Source organism: Platichthys flesus, chromosome 21 (assembly GCF_949316205.1).
Source record: "Platichthys flesus chromosome 21, fPlaFle2.1, whole genome shotgun sequence".
Classification (NCBI taxonomy): Eukaryota; Metazoa; Chordata; class Actinopteri; order Pleuronectiformes; family Pleuronectidae; genus Platichthys; species Platichthys flesus.
The window spans coordinates 16,533,072-16,559,893 of record NC_084965.1 but is presented as its reverse complement, the minus strand read 5'-3'; the positions used below and the strand labels follow the sequence as shown (position 1 = coordinate 16,559,893).

Below are 26,822 nucleotides of genomic sequence, written 5' to 3'. Positions count from 1 at the left end.
CTTACTTTCAAGGTTGCTCTGAAGAGATAAAAGCACAAACTTGAGACTTGAATTTACTCACTTTCGTCCTCACAATACCTTTATGCAGAAGCTGGACATGTGTGCTAGCATGTGCATGCACTTGTGCTAGCCCTCAGCAGGGATGTGTGCGTAGGGGGCCAGTATACGTCTTTAAACCAGCCCTGCCCACTTCAGACGATGCACTCGGGGTCAAATAACACAGTATAGGAAGCGAGAAGATGTGGAGCAGCTCTGGGCTTCCTCTTCTCTTTCAACAAAGACTCACACTGCCGGTTTTGTTGTGTGTGAGACAGAGCGACATTCCTGGACATAGGATTTGGCCTCAGGCACAGAAATTGCTGTATGTATGAGCTCATACACATGAGCACAAACGCATGTCATGTTTTCTGCCAGTGTGTGTTTGTGTGTGCTACCCCCATTGGGGCGGGGCAGTTCTTCTCTTCCTTATTTGGAAAGTCCGTGCGGGGAGGGGGCTGGGGTCACATGGGTGTACAGTAGAATCCCAGCGATAGGAACAAAAACTCAGATGTAAGACCAGACGTCTATCCAGGAGAGTTTGGCACAGTCGGGGGGGGGGGGAAGCAAACCGCAACTACAAGAGCAAGAAAGAGGAGAAGAGTGACAGCTATTGGACAGAGGAAGAGAGAGAGGGATAGCAGAACATAGAGGGAGGAGGAAAGAGCGAGAGAGAGATAAGAGTGTGACAAACAGGAGACATTGAGAGGAAGCACATGGTGTAAAAATGCCCACCAGCTTCACTGTGGTCCCGGTGAAGGACAACACAAGAGGGGCAAAAGCAGGGAATGAGGAGGATGATGTGGATGACAACAACGTTCTAAAAGAGGAAGATGAGGAAACCACAGGTGAGATCAGATATTATATTTAGCTCTATCAGGTGGGTGATTAAACAAAAATGGGACACTAAAACTCATTTAAAACATTTGATTCAAAACAAATTTACACGTTTCTATTCTCAAATCAGACTCTGGCAATTGTGTGGCTTTTTAAAGGTGGAACACATCTTAGGTAGAGAACTGTGTCTGGAAACCAGGCTTTGCTTACAGTGTCCAGGGCAAGCTGATCATTTGGCTTTTTCCACGTTTGACTGCCGGCTATATTTTCTCAGAAAAAATGGGCTGTGTGTGGGCGGATAATGGGTAGGGAGGATGGTAAATTTTAGGGAAGTCTTGATCATTTAGCAGCAACTGCATGAGATGAGTTTCCTTTATATACTACTCAAGGGAGTATGACATGAACTGTTCCATTCCAGTGTTGGGCTTGGGTTAGTCATTGTCTGCCTCCTCAGGCAGACTGTTACCAGTCTTGATTTCTTCTATCTTGTGTTTCAGTGTAGTTTTCTTTGTCCATTCCTCAAGAAACCACTTTTATTGTGTTATTTTTCCTGTTCTTTATTCCACCTTATTTCCACATTGTTAAAACAACACTGAACAACACGTGTGTTCTATTTGGGACAAGCATGGCCCATCACCCCGTGTTACTGGCAAAAAGACTCACCCTTCTGAAGAGCAAACGATGAACTTTAACAAACAAGATAAAAGAATTTGGAACAACACAAGCCTTGGACTGGGTATGACACATGTTGCATGTGAACCCTGCTATAAGAAGACAAAATGCATAAATATACTTAAATACCATTGTACGGGTATTATGAAACAAATCCGCCCGATTGAGCGAAGCACAGTGTGCTCTGTGAAGCCTGATACCTAGCCTGTATTTATACTTCTGATAGTTGGTAGAAGGCCAACTGTTCAGTCCACAAAGTTGGCATTATTCCTCCTAATTGGACCTCTGCATTAATGAAACATTGCAGATTTATCGTTTGAACTAAATGTCCACTCATCCCATCTGGCCCCTGCCAACCTGATATCAACCTGCCTGGAAGCAAACAGGTTATTATTCAGACAGGAGATGTCTTGGAGTGCATGTTTAACTAACTCCTCTCTCATACTCCATGTTTTGCTAAACTGCTGTTTGTGAAGTCGCTGCTTTTACAGCTTCATATGGAGCTGAGCGAATCAGGTTGCAGTATATAATTTATACTGTGGAGTTGCATGCTGGGTAGGATTTTTACAGACTGTGGGAAAGAAAGGGGCAGTTTACTTAAATGGTTTTGCAGGACATAATACTGTGGTGTGCTTTGGTTTCCCCCCTGCACATGTATGTGCACATGCAACCATTTTTCCCTGACAAAAGCTGTAGTGGCAACAATAGTGGGAGAGCAGGGCATGACATATAACAAAGGCCACGCACTGGAAATAAAGACACAGAATGATGTGCTGCGACTTGGCATGTACACGCATCAGGACCACACACGTTGGTGCATTGGTACTGTATTGAGGGAGGCAACTTTGTTTATATAAATACACTGGTAATCTACAGTGGATTCACTAATAGGACACACACTGTTATCATACACAAGTTATCTACATTAAAACAGGTAACTTGTTAAAACGGGTAACTTGAATTAATGTTGAGGCTGATTGTTGTATTCTTATGATTTTGTCCTACCTGTCCGATTTGGTGGTAACTTGGTGGACACAGTTTAGTTATATATATGAGACATGCCGGATGGCTTGGGAAAGGAGAAGAGTTAAAGAGTCAGTTTAGTCCAGTTTACCCCAGTAGTACAACGGGGTCATTGATTGCATGAATGTTGGTGGCTCGTGAGCATGGTGTGCAGGACTGAGTCAAACAGCATTAGCTCTTATTGATTATCCTGCTGGCTTGCTTCCCGTTGGCTGAGGGGAGGGAGGTGAGACCCCACCCCCTTGCTGTAATGTAATGGAGTCCAGTTCTTCTCATTCACATTGAATTTCCTCTTTGTACTGCTCTCCCTTTGCAGATCTGTGTTTTCTTATTCCCTAGTCCCTCCTGAAACCTATGTCCCAGCTCCCTCTGCATGTCATGAACCCACAATTTGAAGGCCCACTTTAACTTCTGGCACATTTATGTAATATCCCAGGGGTGTAGCATTACATCAGTGAAAACGTGAAGCAATTGATCTCAAACCTCTTATTGTCTTTTGGGTGTCATAGAGTCTCTTTTTTCCAGAGGCTGTTTACTGCAGCCACACAATTGCAAATTTAACCAAATGCCAACTAAACTGCCGTCCTGGTTTGAACCTGGACTGTTTTGTCAGTTGTCATTTATACTTTCATTTGCCCTATAGTTCACAAGATCGTTAGAAAACCATCGGCTGGTTTGGATCTTTAGAGCAACACAGTCAACTGTAAAAGACATTGGGTGGCCTCATGAGTGGAATGTGTTTCGCTCTGTGATGCATATCCAGATGAAAAACATATTCAGCACATTAAAGGAGCTGGATTTGTTTTTTGCCAATGACACACTCATAGTGAGCAGCGCGTTTGGCCTGAGCAACACTTTAATAAATCATTTTTTTTTTTTCATTCACAACAACTGTATTCAAAGTTATCTCGATTGATACAATATATGAGGGACATGTGTCTTATTTTCCCTGCGGCCTAGTGCGTACAGATTTCAATAGATCAGTGTTGCAGACGGAGTGATCAGAATCTCTGTGGGTGTGGGTGGAGTGGGATAGTGGGTGAGTGAGAGTGTACATAATAGTATGAAATTATGTGGGAGTAGACCAGTGTGGAACTTGAAAAGCAGTGCTGCGCAGACCTCTACTAGAAGTTCAACAAGACTGACTGTAAGCCCCAACTTTGGCTGTGCTAGTCCATTCCTCCTCAGGACAAAGCTGCCCAAAGCCACACTTTGTAAGGTTTGTACAGTACAATTACATACAATGTGGATGTTATGGCCTCAGTAGTAATATAAATGTTGGTAGTGGTTTGATCATTGACCTTTTAAGTAGCAATGTTTACTATCACATCATATTTAGAAAATTACAGCCTTATTTCACTGTTAAGCTTAAACTAAGCAGGTGACTAGAGACTGGGGAGCTCTTGCCTCTGTCCGTTGGTCTGTGTGCCCATCTGTCCTGGACATGTGTTTCCTGTTTATTTCCCAGGCAGGTCTTGTTCTGTTTAAAGCTGTTTTCTACGTGGGCCTCCCTGTATTTGTGTCTACTCTTTTCTACAAATCTTGTTGTTAACTCGGTATGTAACTTCCTCTGCCTTCAGCTTTTGCCTTGGATTTAGAAAGTAGCACAAGTAATATGCTTTTAGCAAATTGTCATAAAACATAATGGCTGTCTGATGCTGGGTTGGAATCATATTTTTTGTAAACTTGTTTCTCACAATGTTTACGAATCGCACATATTCCGTCTTGATTTAAATGAGAAGCCAACACCTTGCCTGTAAAGAGTAGTTACCAAAGGGAGGCCATTTAACTCAGTAACATAAACATTAAGTATTTAACACCTAACATCATTAAAGCTACAATTCAAGATCCACTAATCTGCCAATTATACATCCATGTTATCGTTTGGGTTATAGAACATAACAAAAATATGTCATCAAATATCATCAATCAATCAAATTTTATTTGTATAGCCCATATTCACAAATTACAATTCATCTCATAGGGCTTTAACAGGGTGTGACATCCTCTGTCCTTAACCCTCAGCAAGAGTAAGGAAAAACTACAAAAAACCCTTTTTAACAGGGTAAAAATATGTAGAAACCTCAGAGAGAGCCACATGTGAGGGATCCCTCTCCCAGGACGGACAGAAGTGCAATAGATGCCACGTGCAGGACAACATCATCAATAATCAAAGTCTCTAGCAGCATTGATGAGGGTAGACATCCCGAAGGACAACCCCCAACATGACATGCCAAGCAGTCCCGCTGCAAGCACAGTCCATGCTCAGCAACCATCCAGACCACGATCCACCATCCAGACCAGACGCCACTCCAGTCCTCAGTCACCGTCTACCGTCACCCACCAGGACCCATCACAAGCCACCACCGCGGTCCTGGTCCACCCCCCGTGCCCAATGCCAACGCGACACAGGGTCCGCCACCAGCACCACGATCAGCCCACATGACTCAGAATCCGCCACACTGGATCCAACACCGCGACCCCCGGTGCGCGATCCTCAAACCGTAATCCATGGTGCGGCCACAGAGGCCCTGGATCTGCGGGTGATTAAGCAAAGGGATTCCGGGGAAGGGGGATAGGGATGGAGAAGAGGAAGGAGAAGCTGGAAAGAGAAGCTCCGTGTGTCATGTGTCATAAAATAGAACAAGTAACGTTCTGGCGCACTAATTAGCTCTAACTATAAGCTTTATCAAAAAGGAAGGTTTTGAGCCTACTTTTAAACGAACAGATGGTGACTGCCTCCCGAACTGAAAGTGGTAGATTATTCCACAGCCGAGGGGCTTGATGGCTAAAAGCTCTGGCTCCTACTCTACTTTTAGTGAATATCTTGTTTTTCAACCATCTGCCCTATATAAAAAATGAAGATACAGATTATTTTCTGTTGATCAACTAATAATAAATACTCAAATTGTTACAGCAAGTTCAATCCCACTACATGACAGTTGGCTTTTTTTGTTCTGACAAGACAGCGTTTTTCTGTTATTATGACACTATATCATTTTGTACATACTGTTCCTATTCATTGGCTGCCCAGCTACCGTCAGTAATAAAGGAAATAAAATAAAAACAATGGCCAAAGCAAGCTTCTCAAAAGCTCCAATGATTCAGGGAGGGCTTCTTCAGTGTGGGAACATTACGACCTGTGACTATGTTAGTTTATACTATTGCTTTTTTGTGCTTCATTGTGTATTTATTAATGTTGTACACATATTGTTTTAGGGTGTGATAGGGCCTCTCTGCTTCTTTATGTGTCCAAAGCAAACATACCTTATCTTTTCCCTTTTATGAATAGGGCATACGTACATTTTTACGTTGGTCAGGTCTCGCTATTACCTTCGCCAATGAGGCTATGTTTTTGTCTGTGTTGGTTTGTTAGCATGATTTCTCTAAAAACAAATCCAAATTCCATAACAATTTATTGAGGGATGGGCTATGACCCAAGGAAGGACTCTGGACTGTTGGGTGTAGCCAGGATTTAATTTTTTTTTTACCTTCTTTAAATTCTTTTTTACTGATTTCTAAAGCAATAATACATGGATCTGGTGCAATGTGATTGAATTTAAAAGGACTGTTTGGCCTTGGCAGATGTTTGCATGGTACTGATTGGCATTATTGTAGCACAATTCTGCTTCATTTGGAAAGGGTCTGGAAGACACGGCTACAGACCTTGATCTGAACTCAGTTCCCACCCTGTCCCTTAGGATTGAGGCTTTGGAAATTCTTATTTGTTTTGTTTTTTGCTTTAGGCTTTTTTTTCATATTGCAGCATTTGTCCTTTCTGACCCTGCAATGTTACCCAACTGTGTGTTTGCAGTGGCCACATCACTTAGTTCTGCTTGTTCCAATTAAACACTATTATTCACAGCATTAGGACTTGCACCCTATGTGTGGTTCATGGAAACATTATTATAGACCCTTTAGATAACTCTTGGAAATGGTATCGTGCATTTTGCTTTGTCTATCGTTGCCTAATGTGAGACACCTCTATAATAACATACTCAATAAGTTGACAAATTCAGATTTATTTCATATATAAAGCTTTATTAGTCATTGTTAACTTTTAACATTCTTTGTCTCTGTGTAATATGTGGAAGGGTGGTTGCTGTCTGGAGGGGATAATGGGATGCAGGGAAAAGAGAAGGATGACTGCAAGGAAGTGGTGTTACTGTAGGAATGTAGGGAGTGAGCGAAGGAATGGGACATGACTCAAAATGATTTACAAAAGTAATATTTGGTTTATCAAGGCCTGGACTGAAAATTAACCATTTTACCCGATACTCAAGAGTCACAGCATGAAGTGCATCCCCTTTTAATCCTCTATCATTTGCTGAAAGCATGAAATGAAATGTAAATATCACTGAGATTTGACCAGACAAACGTTGGGAACACCAAACCAACAAAACATGCCCCATGTACACACAACTTGGTGACTTGCCAATATCAGGGCATAATAGCTCCAGTGAAAGTACTCAAGGTGAGATGCCTGATTCATCTTGCTGCACGTACATATTTTTTGACCTATAATTCCCGAAATAAATGTTCCGGAGACAAAGGTTATTTATATGTGATGGTTTTAAAAAACTATTGCCAACAAGCACATTGAAAAGTGTCCTGATGCTTCAGCCATTGAGCCATAATCACTATAGCAGCATTTTCTATTTTAAATTTCAGTATTATATATGTCAAATACACTATTTTAAAAGTTTTAATTGAGTTTTGGAAAACTTGTGTGAACCCCTCTTATTGTTTCATGACCACCCTGGTGGGGTCCCCCCCCCTAGTTTGGGAACCACTGGATTAGATAGACAGCTCTCCCTTTTCTGACAGCTGTCTTCTCTTTCCTGTAGCAATCTCCTCTCGACAGGTTTCCTGTTATCAATATGGTATTTCTGATAAGTCCTCGACCAGTAGCCACACTCGTTGATCTTAGGTCAGCTGTCGTTTGTGTGAGGCCCTCTGGGTCCATGTGACTTTCATTATCATTGGTTCATGGACACTGCAAACACAGTGAACTCATCTAGTTTCTTTTCTTTACACCATGTTTACAACATTAATAATTCTCATGTCTCACAAATCGATGAGATATTATGATATTATGCAAGATACTGAAATAAACGAATAACGCTTCTTTTCAAATTCAAATGTCTGTTTTTCCTCTAAGGAGCAGTTTTGGTGAAAAACTAATGCTGCCCTGACAATTATTACCTTTCCTTGAGGTTATTGCTTTAGACAAATAGAAAAAAGATAGAATTGTTCATGGAGTTAACTGGGTTTTTTTTATTTTTATTTTTTATTGTTCTGGGGGAGGCGGGGGGATGGATCCCTTTATTCATGAATAATGGCTGAAAATGCAGTGAGTGGGAAAAGTGGGGGTGGCAGTTTTTGCACTAAGGAGTGGTTTTGGTGAAAAAATAATGCTTGCAATCAACTCAGAATCATGAAAAACCCCTAGTTTGACCCCTCACAAGTTACTAAAAGCCAAATTTAACATTTTCGATTTTTTCAAAAATCGGGTACAGGTACCCCAACTTTGAGCAATTTTTTAGGAGGTTTCCCACGGGAGTTGAATTTCAACATTTTAAGACATGATATTACACACCTTCCTAAACACAATTGTGAAGACATTTCTTGGTAAGGATTTAGTTCCCAGATTTTCAAATGTTGCACTCACTATTAACTGACTTAATCAATTAGCATGGTTAAAGAAGCTCTTTGCTAAAAGTATGGTTAGAACCAACCATTTAATAGAAATGAAATGGTCACACGGCTGATTGTGGTCACCGACAATAGCTATTAGCAGTCATGTCTTACTCTTCACACTTTGATCAATACTATCGATTGTGAGAGGCACCATTAGCCCAGACACCAGACAAAAACAGCACAGTGATTTTGGATATTAAACAGCGGTTTTAAAGTGGAGTTGGGTAATCTTCATTTTGACCTCGGTTTGAGGAAAGCACTCAGTTATTGACTGAAATGTGTTTCTTTCATACTTGTTTATCAGCTCCATGAGAAACTAAGACTTGTGAAATGAGGGAAATAAAGGCCACTATTATCTCATGTTTTGCCCAGATGCCTTCTCAAGTTGACAATAAAATCTCTGTCAACTAATGAGGTCCTAAAACTGACCTGACCTCAGCTACATGTATCTGTAAAATAATACACGTTTCCTGTGCTGTGCATTAGTTATCTAACACCGTCACCCAGACGGGCTTTGACATTGAGGCCTTTCACGATGGTGCAGTTCTCTGACTGCCATGGCTTTCTAAAGAAATTAATTTGGACTTAATGTGGTTATACAGTTTAAACGACATCTGGTCTCCGGGAGCCACTCAGACCCCTCTGAATTGTTTTGGCTGCAATTAGAGTTGACATTGGGAGATATTAGAGAGGGTTTAGAGATGGGTCTGGTGACCAACTACAGCTACAAGTCATAGCGAAATGGGAGGGTTATATTTATGTGTACAATTCCCTTCAAACTGTGCCTTAGTGACACCATCTGGTGAAGTGGTCTCTCTGTCTCCATCTCCCTCTGTATCTCTCTCCCTCTATGTCTCTCTCTCTCTCTCTCTCGCTCTCTCGCTCTCTCTCTCTCTCTCTCTCTCTCTCTCTCTCTCTCTCTCTCTCTCTTTTGCTCTGTGTTTGTATAATTTTATAAAATCAAGTCTTTCTGGCTTGCTCTGAGTGGAGGTTTAGGGGAAGGTCATAGAAGTCAGGTGGTATAATTGATATTCTCACATAACCATGTTTCATTGAGACTTTTAGTCCGTACACAAATACTGCTTATTTTGCGTCTGTATATCTAGATCAAAGTTACTCTTGTGCACTGACCTATACATTTGAATTGATATGTGCCATCTTTTAGGTCCGTATTCTAGTGGTAACTCTTTTTTTAAAGCACGTAATCTGAGCCAGCAATTGCTAACTTATTCTCTTTTTTCACCTGTCTAGTGCTTGGTGTTAACCTCCCTCGGCTGCAAGTGGCTCTAAGTATCATTGATCCCACTAGCCTTGGCTGACCCCTATTCTGCCTTTCACCTCTCTTCCCATGCTCCTACACTTTCATCACATCCTCAGTGATAATTTGATTTGACCTGTAACAGTTGAAGTCACCTTATCAATCAATTGCATGTTTCCAAGGCCAGTAGACACATCGTTGTTTGGGTGTAATCCTGATAGGTTCCTCTCACTAAGCAGTCATTTAACTTGTGTCCGATAGAAGAATGTGGTCAACATGACCTCCCCCATCTCCCCTCCATCACAGTGGGGATATTTTAACTGATCAAATATCCAGCTCTATATAGACACATGTGTACATTTGTAACCCCTACCTCTCTCTGTTATTTCTCTCCTGACCATGCTGCGGGTTGCATAACAGCCAGTGTTGTTAACCTGAAGGGTTTAAAGGCTTAGGGCATCATTAGATGCAACACACAAACCCTTATGTGCACGTTCCCACTCACACACACTCACACACACACAAAATAACTATACAGCAGCCATCTGACATCAAACCAAGTGAAGCTTGATACGACTAAATCCTTCTTACGATGTAATTTGATAGCCTCTCTTAAGCTCTGCCTTGACACATCTGTCAATTTAGTGATGCTGGCAGCGGATGTTCAGTTTTGTCTTCATATGGCAAGTGGCAGCTGGCTGGAACCTGTTTTTAACAATTTGTTAATTGAGAATGCACTTTTTTTAAATTTATTTTTATTCTAATACACTTTCACAGTGAAATATCTGTCTGTATATTGCCCATTGTATTGATTTGTCACCTTTATCACTGACAGACAGTAAGTTCACTCATCTGACTAACTGACAACCACTGGCCTGAAGACTGCAGCAGAAATTGAGCTACAATTTGTTCGTGGCTCTAAAGTGATATCTTCCGCTACATGGCCTCTGTGCTTTATAAAAAGTTCAGAATTAGCCTAATCTCGTTAAGTGATTAGTGCCCATTCACATGCTCTTAGACGGACAGATTAACTGGCAGCCAAGACAAAGGTAGACGACAGAGCACTGGGTCCAGAAAAGCTTTGGTGAGAAGGCTGGGGCAGAGTTTGGTCTATTGTCTTTACTCTGTGTGACACGTCTTCGATTCAAGCCAACATCCAGCTCTGTGTGTCTTATAGGTGCATGCACTGCTAATGCTCTGGCTGCGTGGCTGCATACACGCACCCCATTAAATGCAGTTGTTTTGTCATAGCTCCAAGGTCTGCTTTCCTGCATGCTCCACGTGCTTTGCTGATCAATTGACCATCTCCACCTATGGCACCCTGGAGGTCAGTCAGGACGTCAGATAGTAAATGAAACTGCTCACTCAGGCTGCCTAAAATAGTAAACCATTATTGATTAAAAATTATCTGCTTTTCTCAGCGACACAGGGCTCATAGATGTGGTTTCAGTATGTGTTTTTTTCATTTACTTTTTTACCTTTTACAGCTTACTCCTCTCTCTTTTCTTATGAATTCCCTGTGTATATGTATGCATGTGTGCGTGAGTGTGCATATCCATCCATACCTCAGTCCTCACTCTTTTGAACTCATAGATCTGTTTTACTTCTGCTTTTTGCTTCCCTCGTTTTTTGCTCCACCCCCTTCGTACATTCAAACATGCACACGCAAAGTGTGTGTGTGTGTGTATGTGAGTGTGTCATAGGGATCAGAAGCTCAGGGAGGTTGAGGGAAGGGAGGTGTTTGTGTGTGTGTGTGTGTGTGCGTGCAGGTCTATCAGTGGGAGGGTGGGGGTGCTCTGTGATGCATGGCTGATGTCGCTGACAGCGTCATCACGGTCCACTTTTCACATACACACAAACACTCACACACACACACTGTCACAGAAATAGCTGATCCTCACATTATCCACACAACACAGGCAGCGTTCCTGACTTCTGCACTTCACTAGTGGTATCTCTGTACTTTGGACCCCTATTACTGGAGTTCCCCAGGGACCACAAGTAGGACCCCCTCCCCTTGACCCCCCTTTTCAGCCCTGCTCCTCAGAATGGAGCAAAGGGGAGGTTCGCGACGAAAGGGTAAGTGTTTCCTTACCAAAGTAAACCTTGTAGTTGCCCTTTACTATCAGAGCTGTATTAGAGATAAAAAATGTAGTCTTTATTAAGGTAATTTAGCTCAGTAATAATATGTTAGCTGGTTGTTTTATAAAAGGTTTCTCTATGATGCACCTGCTTGAGAGCAGTTTTTGGTACAATGATTAATATTGTTCCACCAATGAAAAGGCTGGCTGTACTAGATACAGCGTGACTTGTGTAAGTGATGGAGTATTATTCAGCAAAGAGCATTGCAGACTTTCTGCTGTTAGAGATGTGCCTAGTCAGAGGTCATTAACAAATGGACAGAGCCATCACACGAATGGTGATATCCATCAGTTCCTCAAAGTGCTCAACAAAAGTCTAGATATGAGTAAATTTGTCTCTTGAAAGTTTAAGTTTGTAGTTGTGTATTGCTTTTTGGTATTTCGTTTAACCAAAGGATTTTTCATTTGCGTTGTCTAGACTTAAGACAACCCTCCTCCAGCTCTATCGTATTTATGCACCTTTTTATTTTTTGCTTGGTACAGTGAGCCATGGGCTAACTCTGGCAGTGTAAGGCAGCTTACACTGTCGTCACAGTGTGCTGCTTAGTGGTTATAAATAGGATGCATGGTCATTTATTACCACTGTGACCAAAGAGGCTGAGCCTCACCATCAGCACATCCTGAATTCACCTGTACCCACCAGTCAACTTGGGGTTGAGGTTGAAGTCTGATTGCAGCCCGAGTTTCTCTGCAGACTCTTTAGCCAAGGATGCAATCACAAGCACTGGACACTGATCAGAAGTGTTTGCAGAAGAGGAGGCATTCATTTTTCACTAATGAAAAATAAATAGGGCCCGGACTGCAGTACGCTTTGACAGGATCAGGGAATCCCTCTCCCTTATATAATATCTATGACTCTAATGTAAAAGAATGCTCCTTAAAACTCAGACGGTGAAGCAGAATAGCATACTGCAGACGTCAGAATATTAATTCATGCTTTTTACTCCTGAAGAAGTAAATTATAATGGCAGTAAATTAGTTCCTCTACTAAATTAATAATGTATACCTGCATTTGAACCTATTTCAAGCAAATCAAACTTGATTTTTTTCAGTAATGGATTGAAGTGATTCCCAAGGTATGATATCATTATGAAAATGTATCTAATGCTTTGTAAAATGATAAGCAGTATTATAAAATATAGGTAATTTGTTGTAAATTGAGTATTTGTTGTCTTTGGCAGCAGGCTCTTTTTGTTGTTATTATTTGCTAGTCCAAACAATCAGAATTATAAATCTAAAATCATCTTGAATTCAAGCGAACTTTGTATGGTGGTTTGCACAGCTGTTGTGTTTATTCATCATATCAGAAGTTTAACCCCAGCTCACTTTGGGGATTAAGAGGATGTTGTGTTTACCAGACAGGGTTGATCTGAATAGTGTAAGTTTGAATGTGGTCATCGTCTCTGGGTTGGTTTTACCCTTCAGCAATGTCACATTTTTCAGGGTCACCTAATGTGCTTTAGCACAGCAAAACTCTCCTCCCCATCTGCAGAAGTGGCACACACACACACAAACACACCCACCCACACACACACACATCTCACCATCAAAAGCACCCGCATTCACTCGACAAAAAATACACACATTTCTCTTTCTCCCTTTTTTTACTTCACCCACATTAGATTCTGTTTTCACCCTATATAGAGTCATTTACATGCAGGTCAGTTATGGTCACCCAGGTCAGTTTTGAGACACAAATTCTCTTTCCAGTTCTTTAACAGCATTTAAAAGCAGTTATTTTCCACAGTAAGCGTTGATCTGTAGCTGTGTTTCTAGCCAGATGATTTATATGAGTCTCATTTGGTCTCTAGCAGCTGTTACGGGTTCATTGTTGGTGCTGGCCATGGTGTGTACATTAGATTAACCAGAGCTTGTTTGCTGAAAATAGACATATTGATACAGATGTAAATGGATTTGATAAGACACTTGAATAAATAAATTACACTGTTCAGTTAGATATTTCTGGTAAATCAGAGTAATTTATTCAGCCGCATTTCTAGATTTATATTGTATTATCTGTAGATTGAATATGATATGTTTGGTTGGGACCTTTGTCCTTTGGTTGGTTTTTAACTAGAATGCTCTGAATAAGTGTAGGCATATCAAACATTGGACATAAGCTACAGATGAAGATAATATGACATCTTTCAAAAATGTCTAACTTCAATACCAGAGGGCTTTTATTTTCACATTCAGAACCTGACTGCACGCTTTGACAGTCCAGGCCTTGATTGTTGTCAAGTTTCGTAGTCGTGCTTTTTTTAATGAAAAAAGGGAAAATGTTCAGAAGAGGGACAACTTGAGTAATTATTAGATGCAGTGTAACCCTGCATGCACTCTGTTACTGCCAAACCGTTAAATACAGCCCATAAACACCTTTTTCCAAGTAGAAGAGTAGCTTTGTAGTTAATGAAGTGACCCAGCTCAGTCTGGACTCTTTAAATCCACTGAAGATCGTTTGCAAATAATGACTCAAATACTTTTCACTGATCAACTCCTAGATTCCATATCAGAGTGCATATATTATACAACTGAATAATACAATATAAAGTCTGATGAGATTAAGATAAGTCTAGCTGGGGATGTTAGGATTTGTAACGACCATGTTTTACATTCATTATCATTTTCATTAGATTACACACATACACGTCCTCTTTGCAGCTTTCATGTTCAACATTGCTCTCACCTGTCCTTTTCTCACACGGACCAGGTGCATATTTGCTTATATATCGTATATTAATTTGCTCGCTCCCAACATGTCTGAATGTGCACCTTCAGCATTCCTGAGCTGACACGAGAACTGCTGATGTTAGGGCTTGAGGCAATGCAGGATGGGTAATAACGTCAAAGAGCAGGCTGCCATTGTTGCAGTATGTACCTGGTCAGTCATAGTAACTGAGCTGGTTTCTCAGGGGGTTGTGGGCCAGCTGGACGGGGCTGGAAAGACGTCATTGAATGTTCCTAATGACGTCTTTCCCTGTCAGTTTAACAAAAATTTTGATTTAGATTTGTGAACTGGTACAAAACTCAGATAAAATTAATCTAAGTTGAGCAAAATTTGATTTGAATCGCATTATCTGCAGGTGCTCGAAACCAGCAACCTTCTTTCCTTGCCATTTGCCATTAATGTCTACATGCGTGTGCAGAATGAGGTTATGCTTTGCTCCATTCGAGTGGTTATGTATTGGTTTATCCTGTCACAGTTTACATGCAAGCTTATTTACAATTTGTAGTTCAAACTTGGTTTGTGGTGTTATTTGATGCTACCTGCCCACCTGCCCTATTTCCCCCCCTTGCCGTTTCACAATATCCAGGCAAAAGTGCTGAGAGAAGGGTGCTGCCGCCACTGGAATAATTATGCTTATATCCCAAATTATAAGAACAACACACAATATTAATAAGAACCAAAGCTGTGTAGTGTTTCGGGGCTGACTAGCCAGGTTAGCACAATCTTATCTTACCTGTTGTGAAATACTCTGATGTTTTAACTGCAGCTCAGTTCAACTAGAGCTGATTATGTTTGGGCATAAACGTGATTTTCTAGGAAGCTCAGTGAATAAGTGTAAGGTAACTGGCAACATGTGTAATGCGCACAGAGGCTGACATCTGTTAACTAGGCCAGGGTCTTGTCACTGCTACTGTATATAAATCTGGACCATGTCCCAGAGGACTGTTCGCTGCAGTACACCAAAGGACACTCACACATGCACGCGTTGAGATTACACACCAACAGTCAGGATTATATGCAGACAGACTGACCGACAGATAATCTACACATTCCATCTCATTTCCCTATCTTATTCGCACCTTTACTTTTTTCGTAAGTGCAATTTGTAAAAAGGCTTCCTGCAGTAACTGCAGTATTTGGGTATTGTGGAAGGATTTGCCGCAGCTGGCACCTTTGCCTAGGTTGGAACGTTGATGTGCAAATGTAGCTTGAGGGCAGTGGAGCATTTGATGACATGGAGGTGGGATCAAATTTGTTTCCACACATCGGCCTTTTTAGGTATTTTTAGATGTAACAGCTCACTTTGAGTGTGTTAACATTGTGTAATAATTTGCCCCAAATAAAATTGGTAAAACGGGTCTAATGATGAACAGATTTGAATTGCAATTTGCTCATCCTCATAACCATCTGGTTACCAAATATTTTGTTCTGTTGAACAATTGATCTGTCACCATTCATTGACCGGTGACTGCAGCCGTGTTTGGACACAAGCTTGGGAGGATGTCTGCACAATTGGGTCCGGACATTCTTTGGGGTTTGCCTTCACATATCACATAATCCCTAATCAACATATGAGGAATGCAGCAGGAGATTCTAGTCAGACTTTCTTGCAACAACACAAATATCTGCAGAGCATTGAGGTGAAGAGTGGCGTCTGGGTAGAGTATGGAGGAGACAGGACAGAACACATAAATTCAGCTGCGGAGATAACGTGTTTTTTGTTTATAGCACATAGACATACTGGCGTTGGTTCTTATCACCAAAAGCTCTAGAATGTCGTTGTTTTTCCACATTGACATCTTTGTTCTCTCCTCTTTTTTCATACTGAGATATTTTTTTTGTAAGGTTTTGCATCCATCACATGTTAGAAACATCAGCAACGCACCCATTCGCTCATGGGGAATCCTCCAGACAATCTCTTGCTGTATTCTCACATGGGGTCACACAGACATTATCCAGAGATTTTACTTGGGGATTGGCGGGAGAAACTCTGGAGAATGTCTTTTCTACAGCAACTGGCCGAGACATTTGTCTTCTCACATACAGCCTCTCCGGATTTCACTGCACGTCTGAAAGAAGCTAGAGTAACTGTAGTGAGTCAATTACTTTCAGTCTCTCGTTCCTCTCACATTATTATTTTCTCTTATAGTTAACATCTCTGCATCTTGGTGTTATATAATTTGAGCACTGTCTCTAAACATTTTCTTAACTGTATTGTTGGACGTTCTTTAGCTGCTTTAATGTATCACTAGATCACTTCCTGTTTAACATCTAAAGCACCTTACACATGGGCACACTCTAAAAGCGGAAATCTACCGGATTTGGAAACAGCATTGACAGTTTTAGCCTGCACACGGACCTCAAAGAGGATTTAGCTAGTGTCATTTAAGACAATGATTATCTGCAGAGTGTAGCATCTCCAGAGCGCAGCAGTGACTGGCAGGTTGACTCACTCGGTTGCATCCTCACAGTACCAGTGTGCAGAAGGGTCATTATCTTCAATTCATTCCATGTTATCGCAGCTTATTGAAACACTGTGCCCTGACCTGATACAGTATGTTCTGCTATCCCACTCACACTGAGTCTGGTCCGAGCTGCATAGTACAAGGACATAATGACTTTCCCTGTGATTACCAGTGGGCTAAGCCTTTCTGCAAGCCTCTTATTCCCACTGCAGCTGGATCAAGCAGCAAAAGTTACCCATGAAATCCCCTCTGCAGTCAGAGTTCACAGATGGCAGCTCCACTGATGGATGTACAAGTCCAGGCAGAAAGCCATGGTTGTAATTGACACAATAATGTAAGAGGGCGGAGAATGTACAAAGAAATATCGGTATGTGGTTGTGCATATTTAGCCGCGCCAAGGAGGTTATGTTTTTATCTGGCATAGGTATGCTCTATTTTGAGTGCCATTCTTTTGATATCTTGGGTCACTGCATTGTAAAATAGATGGGAACAAGTAGCTTAAAACAACACTGCTAAAATTACACATTGTAAAATTTATTTTTTTGTGAGGGGGTGCGGTTATTTAAACATGATGTTATGTCAGATTCAAGCTACATGAGAATAGAGCAAGCTATAATCTGGAGAATTCTCAGCAAACTAGTTGGCATGTTGATATTTCTATTCTGCCTCCTGCAAACTCTGACCCGGGTGACAGTCTTTGCCAAAACCGACCAGTATTTCCAGTAGGTGACACTCACACGGACAATCCCTGGTTGAATGCTGTGCCTGTGAAGGGATATTCCGGACAATTTCAATAGGTGTTTCTTCATTTACAAAGGATCAGAGTTTTATTATTAACTGTAAAGCCTGGCAGTTGTAAACAGAGTTTCTTTTTGTCTTGGGAGCTTGTCCTTCAATGTTTAGAGCATAATTTCTTATCTCAAATCCACACTTTTAAATGCTTTCCCGAACCCCTGCCTTCTCCCTCAAATAGCTCCTGGTCGAGAGAAAATTTTGTGCTGCTCCTTCTCAAAAAGGCATGTGTCTTAATTCTGACAGCATCCTTTATATGTGGTTATAGTTTAACAAGGTTCAGCTGCCCAGGAATTGAATTGAAACTAATGATGTTATTACTTTCTTCAGATTTAATTAGTTAAGTCATATTTGCATCACTGTAGTAGCCTAGATGTACAGTATGAACCAATATTTATTTTCTTATTCTTTCTGTCGAACAGCTAAGCAGGTAACACTCAAAGTGAAAAAGTTAGCTTATAATGTCATCAAGACGTGAAGAGAGTTTGGTCTTTGGTCTTTGAGTCATTGCTTAGATTATTAAGTAGCATCACATAACTCTCTTACTCCATAGAATGTTGTTGAACAGCAGTTACTGATCAGTGCATTTACAAGCACATGTAAACTACTGTTACACTATACGATTGAATGTTGAGGTTGTCTGTCGGCGCAGCATCTGTGTCTTTGTTTGACATTTTGTATGTTAGTCCTGTCACAGGTTCAGCAACGACTATGTCCTTGACAAGTATATCTAGGTGGTGTGAGGATGTGTATGATTGAAATGTAACATGGAGGATTCACAATGTTCATTCTAAAGTCTTAAGTGCTGGGCATAGTCAACATACCCCAGCCACCCCAGAGTACCATCAGGTATTCAGCTTCTCATTGGTATATTTCTGTAGTGGCATACTGGGAGTGGATGGTTTTGATACTGGACCGGACAAACATAGGTTTGATGGAGTTGGAGGGACAGTCAAAGCTTTGCTGCACAGTCTGAAACGACCCGTTGAGGGGAATATTCTAAGTCCACACCAGACTTGAGTTTGTTCAGACAAGTACCAAGTACGTCCTCTGAGAGTCTGTCAGATGAATAAGTCGATCCCTTGAGGAATCAATTGACGTTTTTTAGCATCACTGAAACGATTTACCTTACTGACACTTGGACATGACTGCAGAATGTTGGGTATCATAGCCTCTGCACTCTGAGTCGTCTATTCATTCAAAACACTCACTCAGTGCTTTGTTGTGTGTAGGTTGCCGTCCCCACATGCAAAGACACAACCTAGTTCACAGTTTGGTGCTAGAATGTCCTCTCTGTAGATAGCTTGGTTTCTGTGTGCTATATCGTTATAGTGTCTGCGATATGTTGTGGTTGACGATGTGGAGCTGCAGAGAACTTACTTGATTGAGATGTAAGGGACAGAGAGATATAGCATCTGTTGTTCTTTATCTCATTTGGCTGGAGCCTCCAGTTAAAATCATCCATGCCTTTCCAAGATGAGGAAAAAAGGGGTTAGAGGAAAATGAAGAATTTACTCATAAGTTTTTGTTATGCTAAAAATGAAATGCCTTTTGAATGTGCACATTTTTAGTTGCATAAGCTGGATGGATGTAGTTGCACTACAATAATTTGAATTGTTCGCATGCTAGATAGTTAACTAGTGTTGAAAATCATCTGCAATTTTTCAGACCCTCTGTTATTGTGGCGGATCAAGGGTTTTTCTAAGTGACGGGGCCATAAAGAGGCCACAATTCTCACAGAGGGGCCAATTATATGTCCAACATGTACTGCACAATTTTATTCAGTAAGATGCACTTTCATTCTCTGACGCTATTGCTTACGGTTAGCTCTATAGCTTTGAGCAAAGCCACACATAATTTACTATAGTACAGACAATTCTTCCTTGTTCAAGCAAATTGTGTACTTCAAAAGTTCTTTTTAGACTATCGTCGAATGTATTGTCGGTAGTGTTAGTAAGACGACTGATAGGTCAGGGTCACTTCCAGCGCCAATCAGATTCCAATGCCCTGACCCCACCCCTCGAGCCACCCTTAGTTGTTGAGTTTCCTTCCTTCCCCTTTAAATTGTTTCAGTCAACACAGTGTGTGAGATTGTCTATGAGATCGGTAATCTACATCCATCACATTGCTTGATATTCTGCCAACAGACAATACTTATTCTGCTGTGCCGTTCTTATAGGTTTGACATTGTTAGTATGGCACATTAACTTCTCAGTGTCACATTGTGTTTCATAATCTGCTGCTACATTTGCTGGATATTGTTCAAGTTTAATTATAGAGTTGGTTGTTCTCATGTTTCTGCTTGAATGTGCCTTGTATACATTATTAATTTGGACGGAGGCTAGAACACGGGCTTGTCTTCTTATTTTATCTTCCAATGGTGCTGTAGGGGAAAAATTAATTGTGTTGTATAATATATTTATCAGGTTTGTTATGCTTGATAAATAGTCAGAGGTTGTATTTAGTTCGTTTTCAAGAATTAAAATAGCTGTTCACATATAATGATAATTCTAACCAGGAATTATTTGACAAACAAGCATATTTTTGCTTTTAGTCCAAACCTTCCAGTCTAACAGTTTTCCGATTTTTTTCTCAGCAGAGATATGATAAACTCTGTAGGACACTCAAGCTTGGTTTATACTCTATTGGTTGAGTGAGCATTGTTAAGTGTAATCACAAACAAAAAGTGTGACTGCACAAATCCATTTAAGGACGTTGCTAAAAGCAATCAAAGCAATTTATGAGCAGTTACATACATGTGGTTTGTTTATATGGATTTAAATTGTACAGTTATTAGTGTATTGATATCCCTTGGACACTTTACACGTACATCTATTTTAGTCATAATGTGACCTGTGCAGCTAAAAGGAGCATTACAATAGGATTCATTAAAGGAAGATAACATGACTCAGGTGGAAAACCTTGAACATCCTGCAAACCTCTATCAAAATTGTATTATTCTATAAATAAGCACCTGGTTGGAAATATATTTGATAGTGAAAACAGTGGCATGTGTTTATTTGCCCACAACCAACCCTATTTTGCCTTAGCAACTGAACTGGCTTAACCCAAAACAGTAATTATTCCAAAAAATAAACTGTATTGTGTTTCCACAGGTGATGGCGTTCCAAAGGAAAACAGCCCCTTTATTAACAACACAGAGAACGACAAAGGCAACAGCTACGATGGCACCAACATGGCCCTCTTTGAGGTAACAGTTTTTGTCATCTTCAACTTGACATAGGCCATATGCACATGATGGGAGAATGTGTTACTGAACTTGGGAACGTAGCTTTGTTTTGACAGGATGTTATAAACTATGAATGAAAAGCACCCCAGACTGAGGGGAAGAAGCTACAAACACATATACTCTTTATCTACACTAATTTCCACTGCTAGACTACAGGCTAAGAAGCTCTATTATTTATTTAATGCACAGTATGCTACAGCATCAGGGTCATTAGTGGTGAACTAAATAAATAGTTTACAAGGAGGTGAAGGTATTTATCTACTCTGAACTCAGAGTAATGTACTGAGTTCACAAGCAAATCAGATTGACGCACTGTTGAGCCTACTCAGCTGACCCTTTGCCAGGTACTTGGCTCTGGCATTCGTCTGACCTTCCTACTCTGCAGTTAGTGACCCCCGAATAGAATCAATTAGACACTGCAGCTTCTGTTTTCATCGCCCCAGGAGCTGGAAGCTGATCCAGGCATGCTCATGCTTTTCTGAGATGCTTTGAAAAGACAGCAAACAAAATACTGCGCTTTTCATTTTAATCCTTAAAGAGTTTGCCCTCTAAGAATATGGTCACTAACTACCCTAAAGGCTAAATTAAAGATGAATGGCTACTTTTTGTTGAGATAGCCACATGTCTTTCTTTAACATTGGATTAAAGGAATCTTGAAGAAAAATAGAGTTTAAGAAGTATCAAACTAAAAAAAGAAGTATCAAATGCTGCCATTGTCCAGCTTGTTAAAAATGCTTTCTGTATTGCAGGAGGAAATGGAGAGCAACCCCATGGTGTCATCTCTCCTCAACAAACTGGCAAACTACACCAATCTCACCCAGGGGGCCCAGGAGCACGAGGAAGCTGATGAAGATGAGGGGTCCAAGAAGAAAGCTGTTAAGGTACAACAGAGAGTCTTATATTGTATGTGTATTACAGCTTGAGGTCCTGTCGGTCTTGCTGCTTCAACAGTTACTATTTTACACTTCATCACTACTTAACAGGGTCTTTTAGCAATGAAACCCTGCTGTTTCTTTATAGGTGAATGCAACCTTTTTAAAATCATATTTTCTTCTAACAACAAATGTATTTCAAAGTTTTGTAGAAATAGCAATGTTAGCATTATATTCTACATGTTATTATAGTTTATTCACCCTTTGGTATGCCATTGCTTTACCCAGCTTACAGTAAAACAAAAAGTTTCAGTTTTGAAAGTTAAATCTTACATGAGTTATAGAGCCTGTATTGCTTTAGTAATCCCTTTTATGGTTGAAAGTAGAAACTGAATAGCTTAAGATTTATCAATAAAAATGATTTTATCATAAATATAATCTGTGCCTCTAAAACAACAAGCTTCCTTCAAACATTCTTATTTAAAAGGTATTCGTTAATAAAGAGCACTCTGATGTACACTTTTTCACTGGATGACCCATTGACCTTGTTCCTTGGGTTGGATGACGAGAGATGAAGTGAGAAATGTAACACTGGCAGACGGACATCTTCAAGTTTTTGTGTCGTCCTTGTGCCACAGACCATTTGAGCTTTTTCTCCTGGAGGATCTCTGGGTATTCATGTTTCGGATTTCTTAGAAAGGGAAAATTAAAAGTCGCCACAGTGCTGCCATGCGGCATCTAGATGCTTCTGTAACCACAGCTTCAGTCCCATGCCAGTTGCGCCATCCTGTCAACTGAATGGAAATAAGACTCTGGGGTGCCTCCCACTGACTCGCAGGAACATCATGTTAAAGAAATAAGTGGATGAAGCTGACACCAGTGTCGCCCCTCTTTGTCTGGACCAGTGGGACTAGTGTTGTGCATTTGGAGATAAATGGATAAAAAGGTAGCTGCTTGTCAACCTTGAGGTGATATGACGTATTTTTTTATTTCTGTCAGAAAAGCTTATTATATTCCTGTCGCTTGCTCCTCTCTAAAAGCTGTTGTGAAACTACAGGGTCTTGTACGGAATGCCATCGTTTGGGATAAAGGATTTTCAACTATTTTTGTCACTGGTTGCTGGATGGTATAGAGTGGTTTAATAAAATAAGATGCCTGGGTCACTGAGATGTTACTCGTAAAACAGTTTTTAAGTTTTGAAGCATGATCTTCAAATTGTTAGTAGCAGCTTTTGCTTTGGTAACGGAGAACTTCTTGTGCATTTATGATGGAGCCCTATCGACGAGATTTTAAAACCACAGCTTTTAAGTCAGTATTCAAAAAAATCAAGAACTTAACTACTGTCTGACCTTAATACTACAATAATGTGTTTTAATGTAGATCCGTTGTAATCGTTTTAGAATTTTGTATAGTTAAAGATTCCTCAAATTGAATCCTAAGAAACGTTTCCCCACTTCCACGCTTTTCTTTCTCTGTCCCACTTCTGCAGAGCCCACAGATGGGGACATTCATGGGTGTTTACCTCCCCTGCCTCCAGAACATTCTGGGGGTCATCCTGTTTCTGCGCCTTACCTGGATTGTCGGTACCGCCGGCATCTTGGAGTCCCTGGCTATTGTCTGCTTGTGCTGCTCTTGCGTGAGTACTCATTCATTGTGACCTACGTGGCTCGCCTCTTTACTTTTACTGTATATTATTCACTATAGTTTTACAGTGGAAACGAAATTTCCTTTACGTTTCCAGAGTTAGTTGTATTTATTTAGAGAAAAGGTCAAAGTGAAAGGAGTTGATCTGACTCCTGACGTGGATATTATTTGCCCTTTATTAAGGGATTTAGAGTTTAAGTCATTAGAGCGATGACGTGCAAGGTTGTATAAGAGGGAACTTCATGTACATACTCTGCTCTTTAGGGCATTATGATACATTAGCATATGAGAGGGTATATATCTCTGTGCCTGAGTGTTTTTAATGACACTGGGGTCAGAAGAGACTTGAACTTTTAATGGTAGACGGATTGCAAATGTTGGATTGAAAGGAGTAGTGAGTGACCGTCAAGTTGACTCAGGGGCTGGGCGCTGATCTGGCCTATATTTAGCCCGCTGTGACTCTCTATTTCCCATGCACTCCTAGCTTCTAATGGCACCCGGGAGCTTGACGTGTAATCCTTCCATCTGCAAAGTGTCAGAAACATAGCAACAAGCACACCCACAAGGGAAGAGGACAGGGCAGACAATGGATTATCTCAGCTTAATCAGGGAAAGTACGAACTATCTCAGATGAATGCTTTTTACCTTATTATGCAATGTTGCTTTAAGGGAGTAAAATGTATAATAGATGACCAAGGGAAAGGCTGTGCAAAGTCGAGAAATAATTATTAGTATTCAAATTTGTATTTATTTGAACTGTAGATTTGATTTTTTTGTACATATGATGTACATATGATCAGAAGGAAAATGTAACCTTTTTTCTGTTACGAATTCATATCGGATTTCATAGCTATTTTAGCCGTTTATCCAAAGATGGAAACTCCATTTAATTTCAGTGCGTTTACCCTCCACTATATCACTGCTGTTACATAATAAGAGAGCCAGGGTATATTAAACAGATTAATGTTCCTTTTTACTGCTTAGATAATTTCTAACCCCAGCCATCTGCTTATAAGTCATAGTTGATGTGATCAGGACCCAACAGCAGAAATAAAATAAAAATATTACCTAAAGGGAATTTATTCATCTTCATTTTAATACAGTTTTTGTTTATTCTGTTAATTTCAACAGTTAACTGTGTTGTCTCAACTTTCTATTCTCTTCCAATTGTCTTCTCATTCATAGTTTACACAAAGAAAGCTGCAGCAAACACTTTCTGGCTGAATTCACTTGTTCACTATTTCCTATATCTACTACCGCCCTGACCAAGATCTCATCCTATAAACCCATTGTCCTGTACTTGATGAGGTTTTTTTCTCTTTTAATCAGTGCAGCTTTTTTAGCCTTCACCACACTAGTGGCTTCAGTGGCCGGGGAAAATCACTGACCAGTTGCAAGTGTCGTAAATCCTCTGACATGATGCTTCTCAGCCAATCAATGGGACCTGAGTAAGTGCGTGAGCTACGCAGACGGTCAGAGGCGAGACTAGAGACAGTAGTCTGAGAAATAAGTGGGGAAGGGGAGGGATGGGATTTAACCTTGAAGAAAGAAAGAGTACAGGAGATTTTTTAACTGTTTAGATTTGTTGAGCTTTTTTATAATGGCATTGTTTGACAGTTAATTGATAAAATGAAGTTAACAATAAAAAAGAAAAAAAAATCCAAGCTACACTTTTTAGTAGATTTTTCAAATATCAAGCTCTTCATTTTAAGATGGACACTTTTCACTTGATATATGAATTTTTTGTGTTGACAGTAGCAGTTTTATTTTAAAGGTCATTCCTTTGCTTGGCACTATGAATATCACAACAGTAAATCACTGCAGACTGTAGCGGTTTAAGTCATACAACAACGTAATGCAGACGGACCACCAGACACTGCTCTCTGTCAGTAGGATTCCTGTTTGGTCCTCTGACACCTCAGATAATCAGATATTTCAAACTCTCACCGACATCCTGAGCCAAGGCCATCGTTGAATTTCCGCTCCTGTATGATTCAGTGGAACTTCTCTTTCTACACTTTGTGAAATGACAACTCAATTTATGTCGATTCATAATACTAAAGAATGAACTGGCACCAATCTATTACAATTTTCTACTGAAAAAAGTTTGTGTTTCAATGAATAGAGTAGGAGTCATATGTCTTTGTTTTGATACGCTTTCATATTAAATTACAATGTATATTTGTAATAAAGTGTAATATTGACCTTACTATTATATTTAAAATTATTGCAGTTACCTTACATCAATTTTTTTAAATTATTTAACTATACTGCAATTTTGAACGTGATACAAGACAAAAGGAGGGATTTTAGTCAGTGCAGTTTTAGTCTTAAAGACCACCATATATTTGATTTAAAACATTTAGAACATGTTTAATTTAACTGCTCTACGATTGACTTTTCTGACTATTTCACCACCACACATTATTAAGTAATTATAATATGAAAGCATTAATAGCAATTCATGAATCTTCACTTATCTGATATTGATATTCTTAGTTCAAGATTTCAAACCCATTTGAACAATAATAGAGACATGTTAGATTTAGGTGATGACCTCAAGTCAAAAAAATAACTAATTACCACTCCTAAAGAATTTCCAAATCATGACAGGTTGCTGTAAAACATAGTCTTAATGGAAGTTTCATCTGTGTCAACCTACCTGCACTGCTCTAATGAATGTGTGTTCAAGTCCCAGCTTCATTTATGGTAGCTGCTTAGGGATTCGGTGGAAGCAGGAGGTAAAACTGTAGGGTAATTGGCTTTACTCCAGCTTCTCTCCCACTTTAAACCGTACGCCCAGCAAAGAGCAAAAGATTTATTTCTGTAGTGTCCTTGTCCTTACTCTCTTCTTCTTCTTCTGCCTCCTCTCTCCTTTGTTCTCTCTTCTTTCACTGTCAGGCTTTTTTCTTTCACCCTTTCGGTTTCATTTTTTGTGTCTTTCTCTTTTTTCAATTCTTTGTATTCCTTATCTTGTGACTCCTTGCCCTTCTCACTGCTCTGTTCTCTCTTTCGTCTAGAGGCACTGTTAGGTAACAGGATGTAAAGGTCCTCAGCCACAATGATTGATTTCATGGAAAAGCTGGGATCCATTACCAATCAAGCATTAAGAGCATAAGCCCATAAGAAGAATGCCATAGGTCAAATGCTAGATTGACCATTACAACAAAAATTCTAAAGATTCATGCAAACAAATAAAGTATTGTTGGTGGGCAAGTAGGTTATTAGTTTTGTTCTGATAATACAATAGGGTTTAAAGGCCACCTTATAGGGAAAAATGTATTCGATTTCATAATAGTCATTACAATAGGAAAAGCACATCATTAATTAAATAGAAAAAAGTAATAATATAACGATTAAAAAAGTAAAAATTGTAATGTTGCAATACAAAAGTTATACATTCA

The 26,822-nt window shown here is 40.1% G+C and overlaps 1 protein-coding gene across 5 annotated transcripts in view; it reads left to right on the top strand.

Moving 5' to 3' along the window:
- Positions 1-26,822, top strand: part of slc12a7b (solute carrier family 12 member 7b) — a 62,069-nt gene that overhangs the window by 15,595 nt on the left and 19,652 nt on the right. For 4 of the 5 annotated variants that reach the window (XM_062379945.1, XM_062379944.1, XM_062379942.1 and 1 more), the window contains exons 2-4: positions 20,769-20,863; positions 21,652-21,783; positions 23,264-23,410. In XM_062379945.1, the coding sequence (XP_062235929.1) occupies positions 20,769-20,863; positions 21,652-21,783; positions 23,264-23,410 (374 nt within the window). Of the gene's footprint in view, positions 1-541; positions 885-20,768; positions 20,864-21,651; positions 21,784-23,263; positions 23,411-26,822 lie in introns of those variants that run through there. The other variant, XM_062379943.1, reaches the window with a different exon arrangement.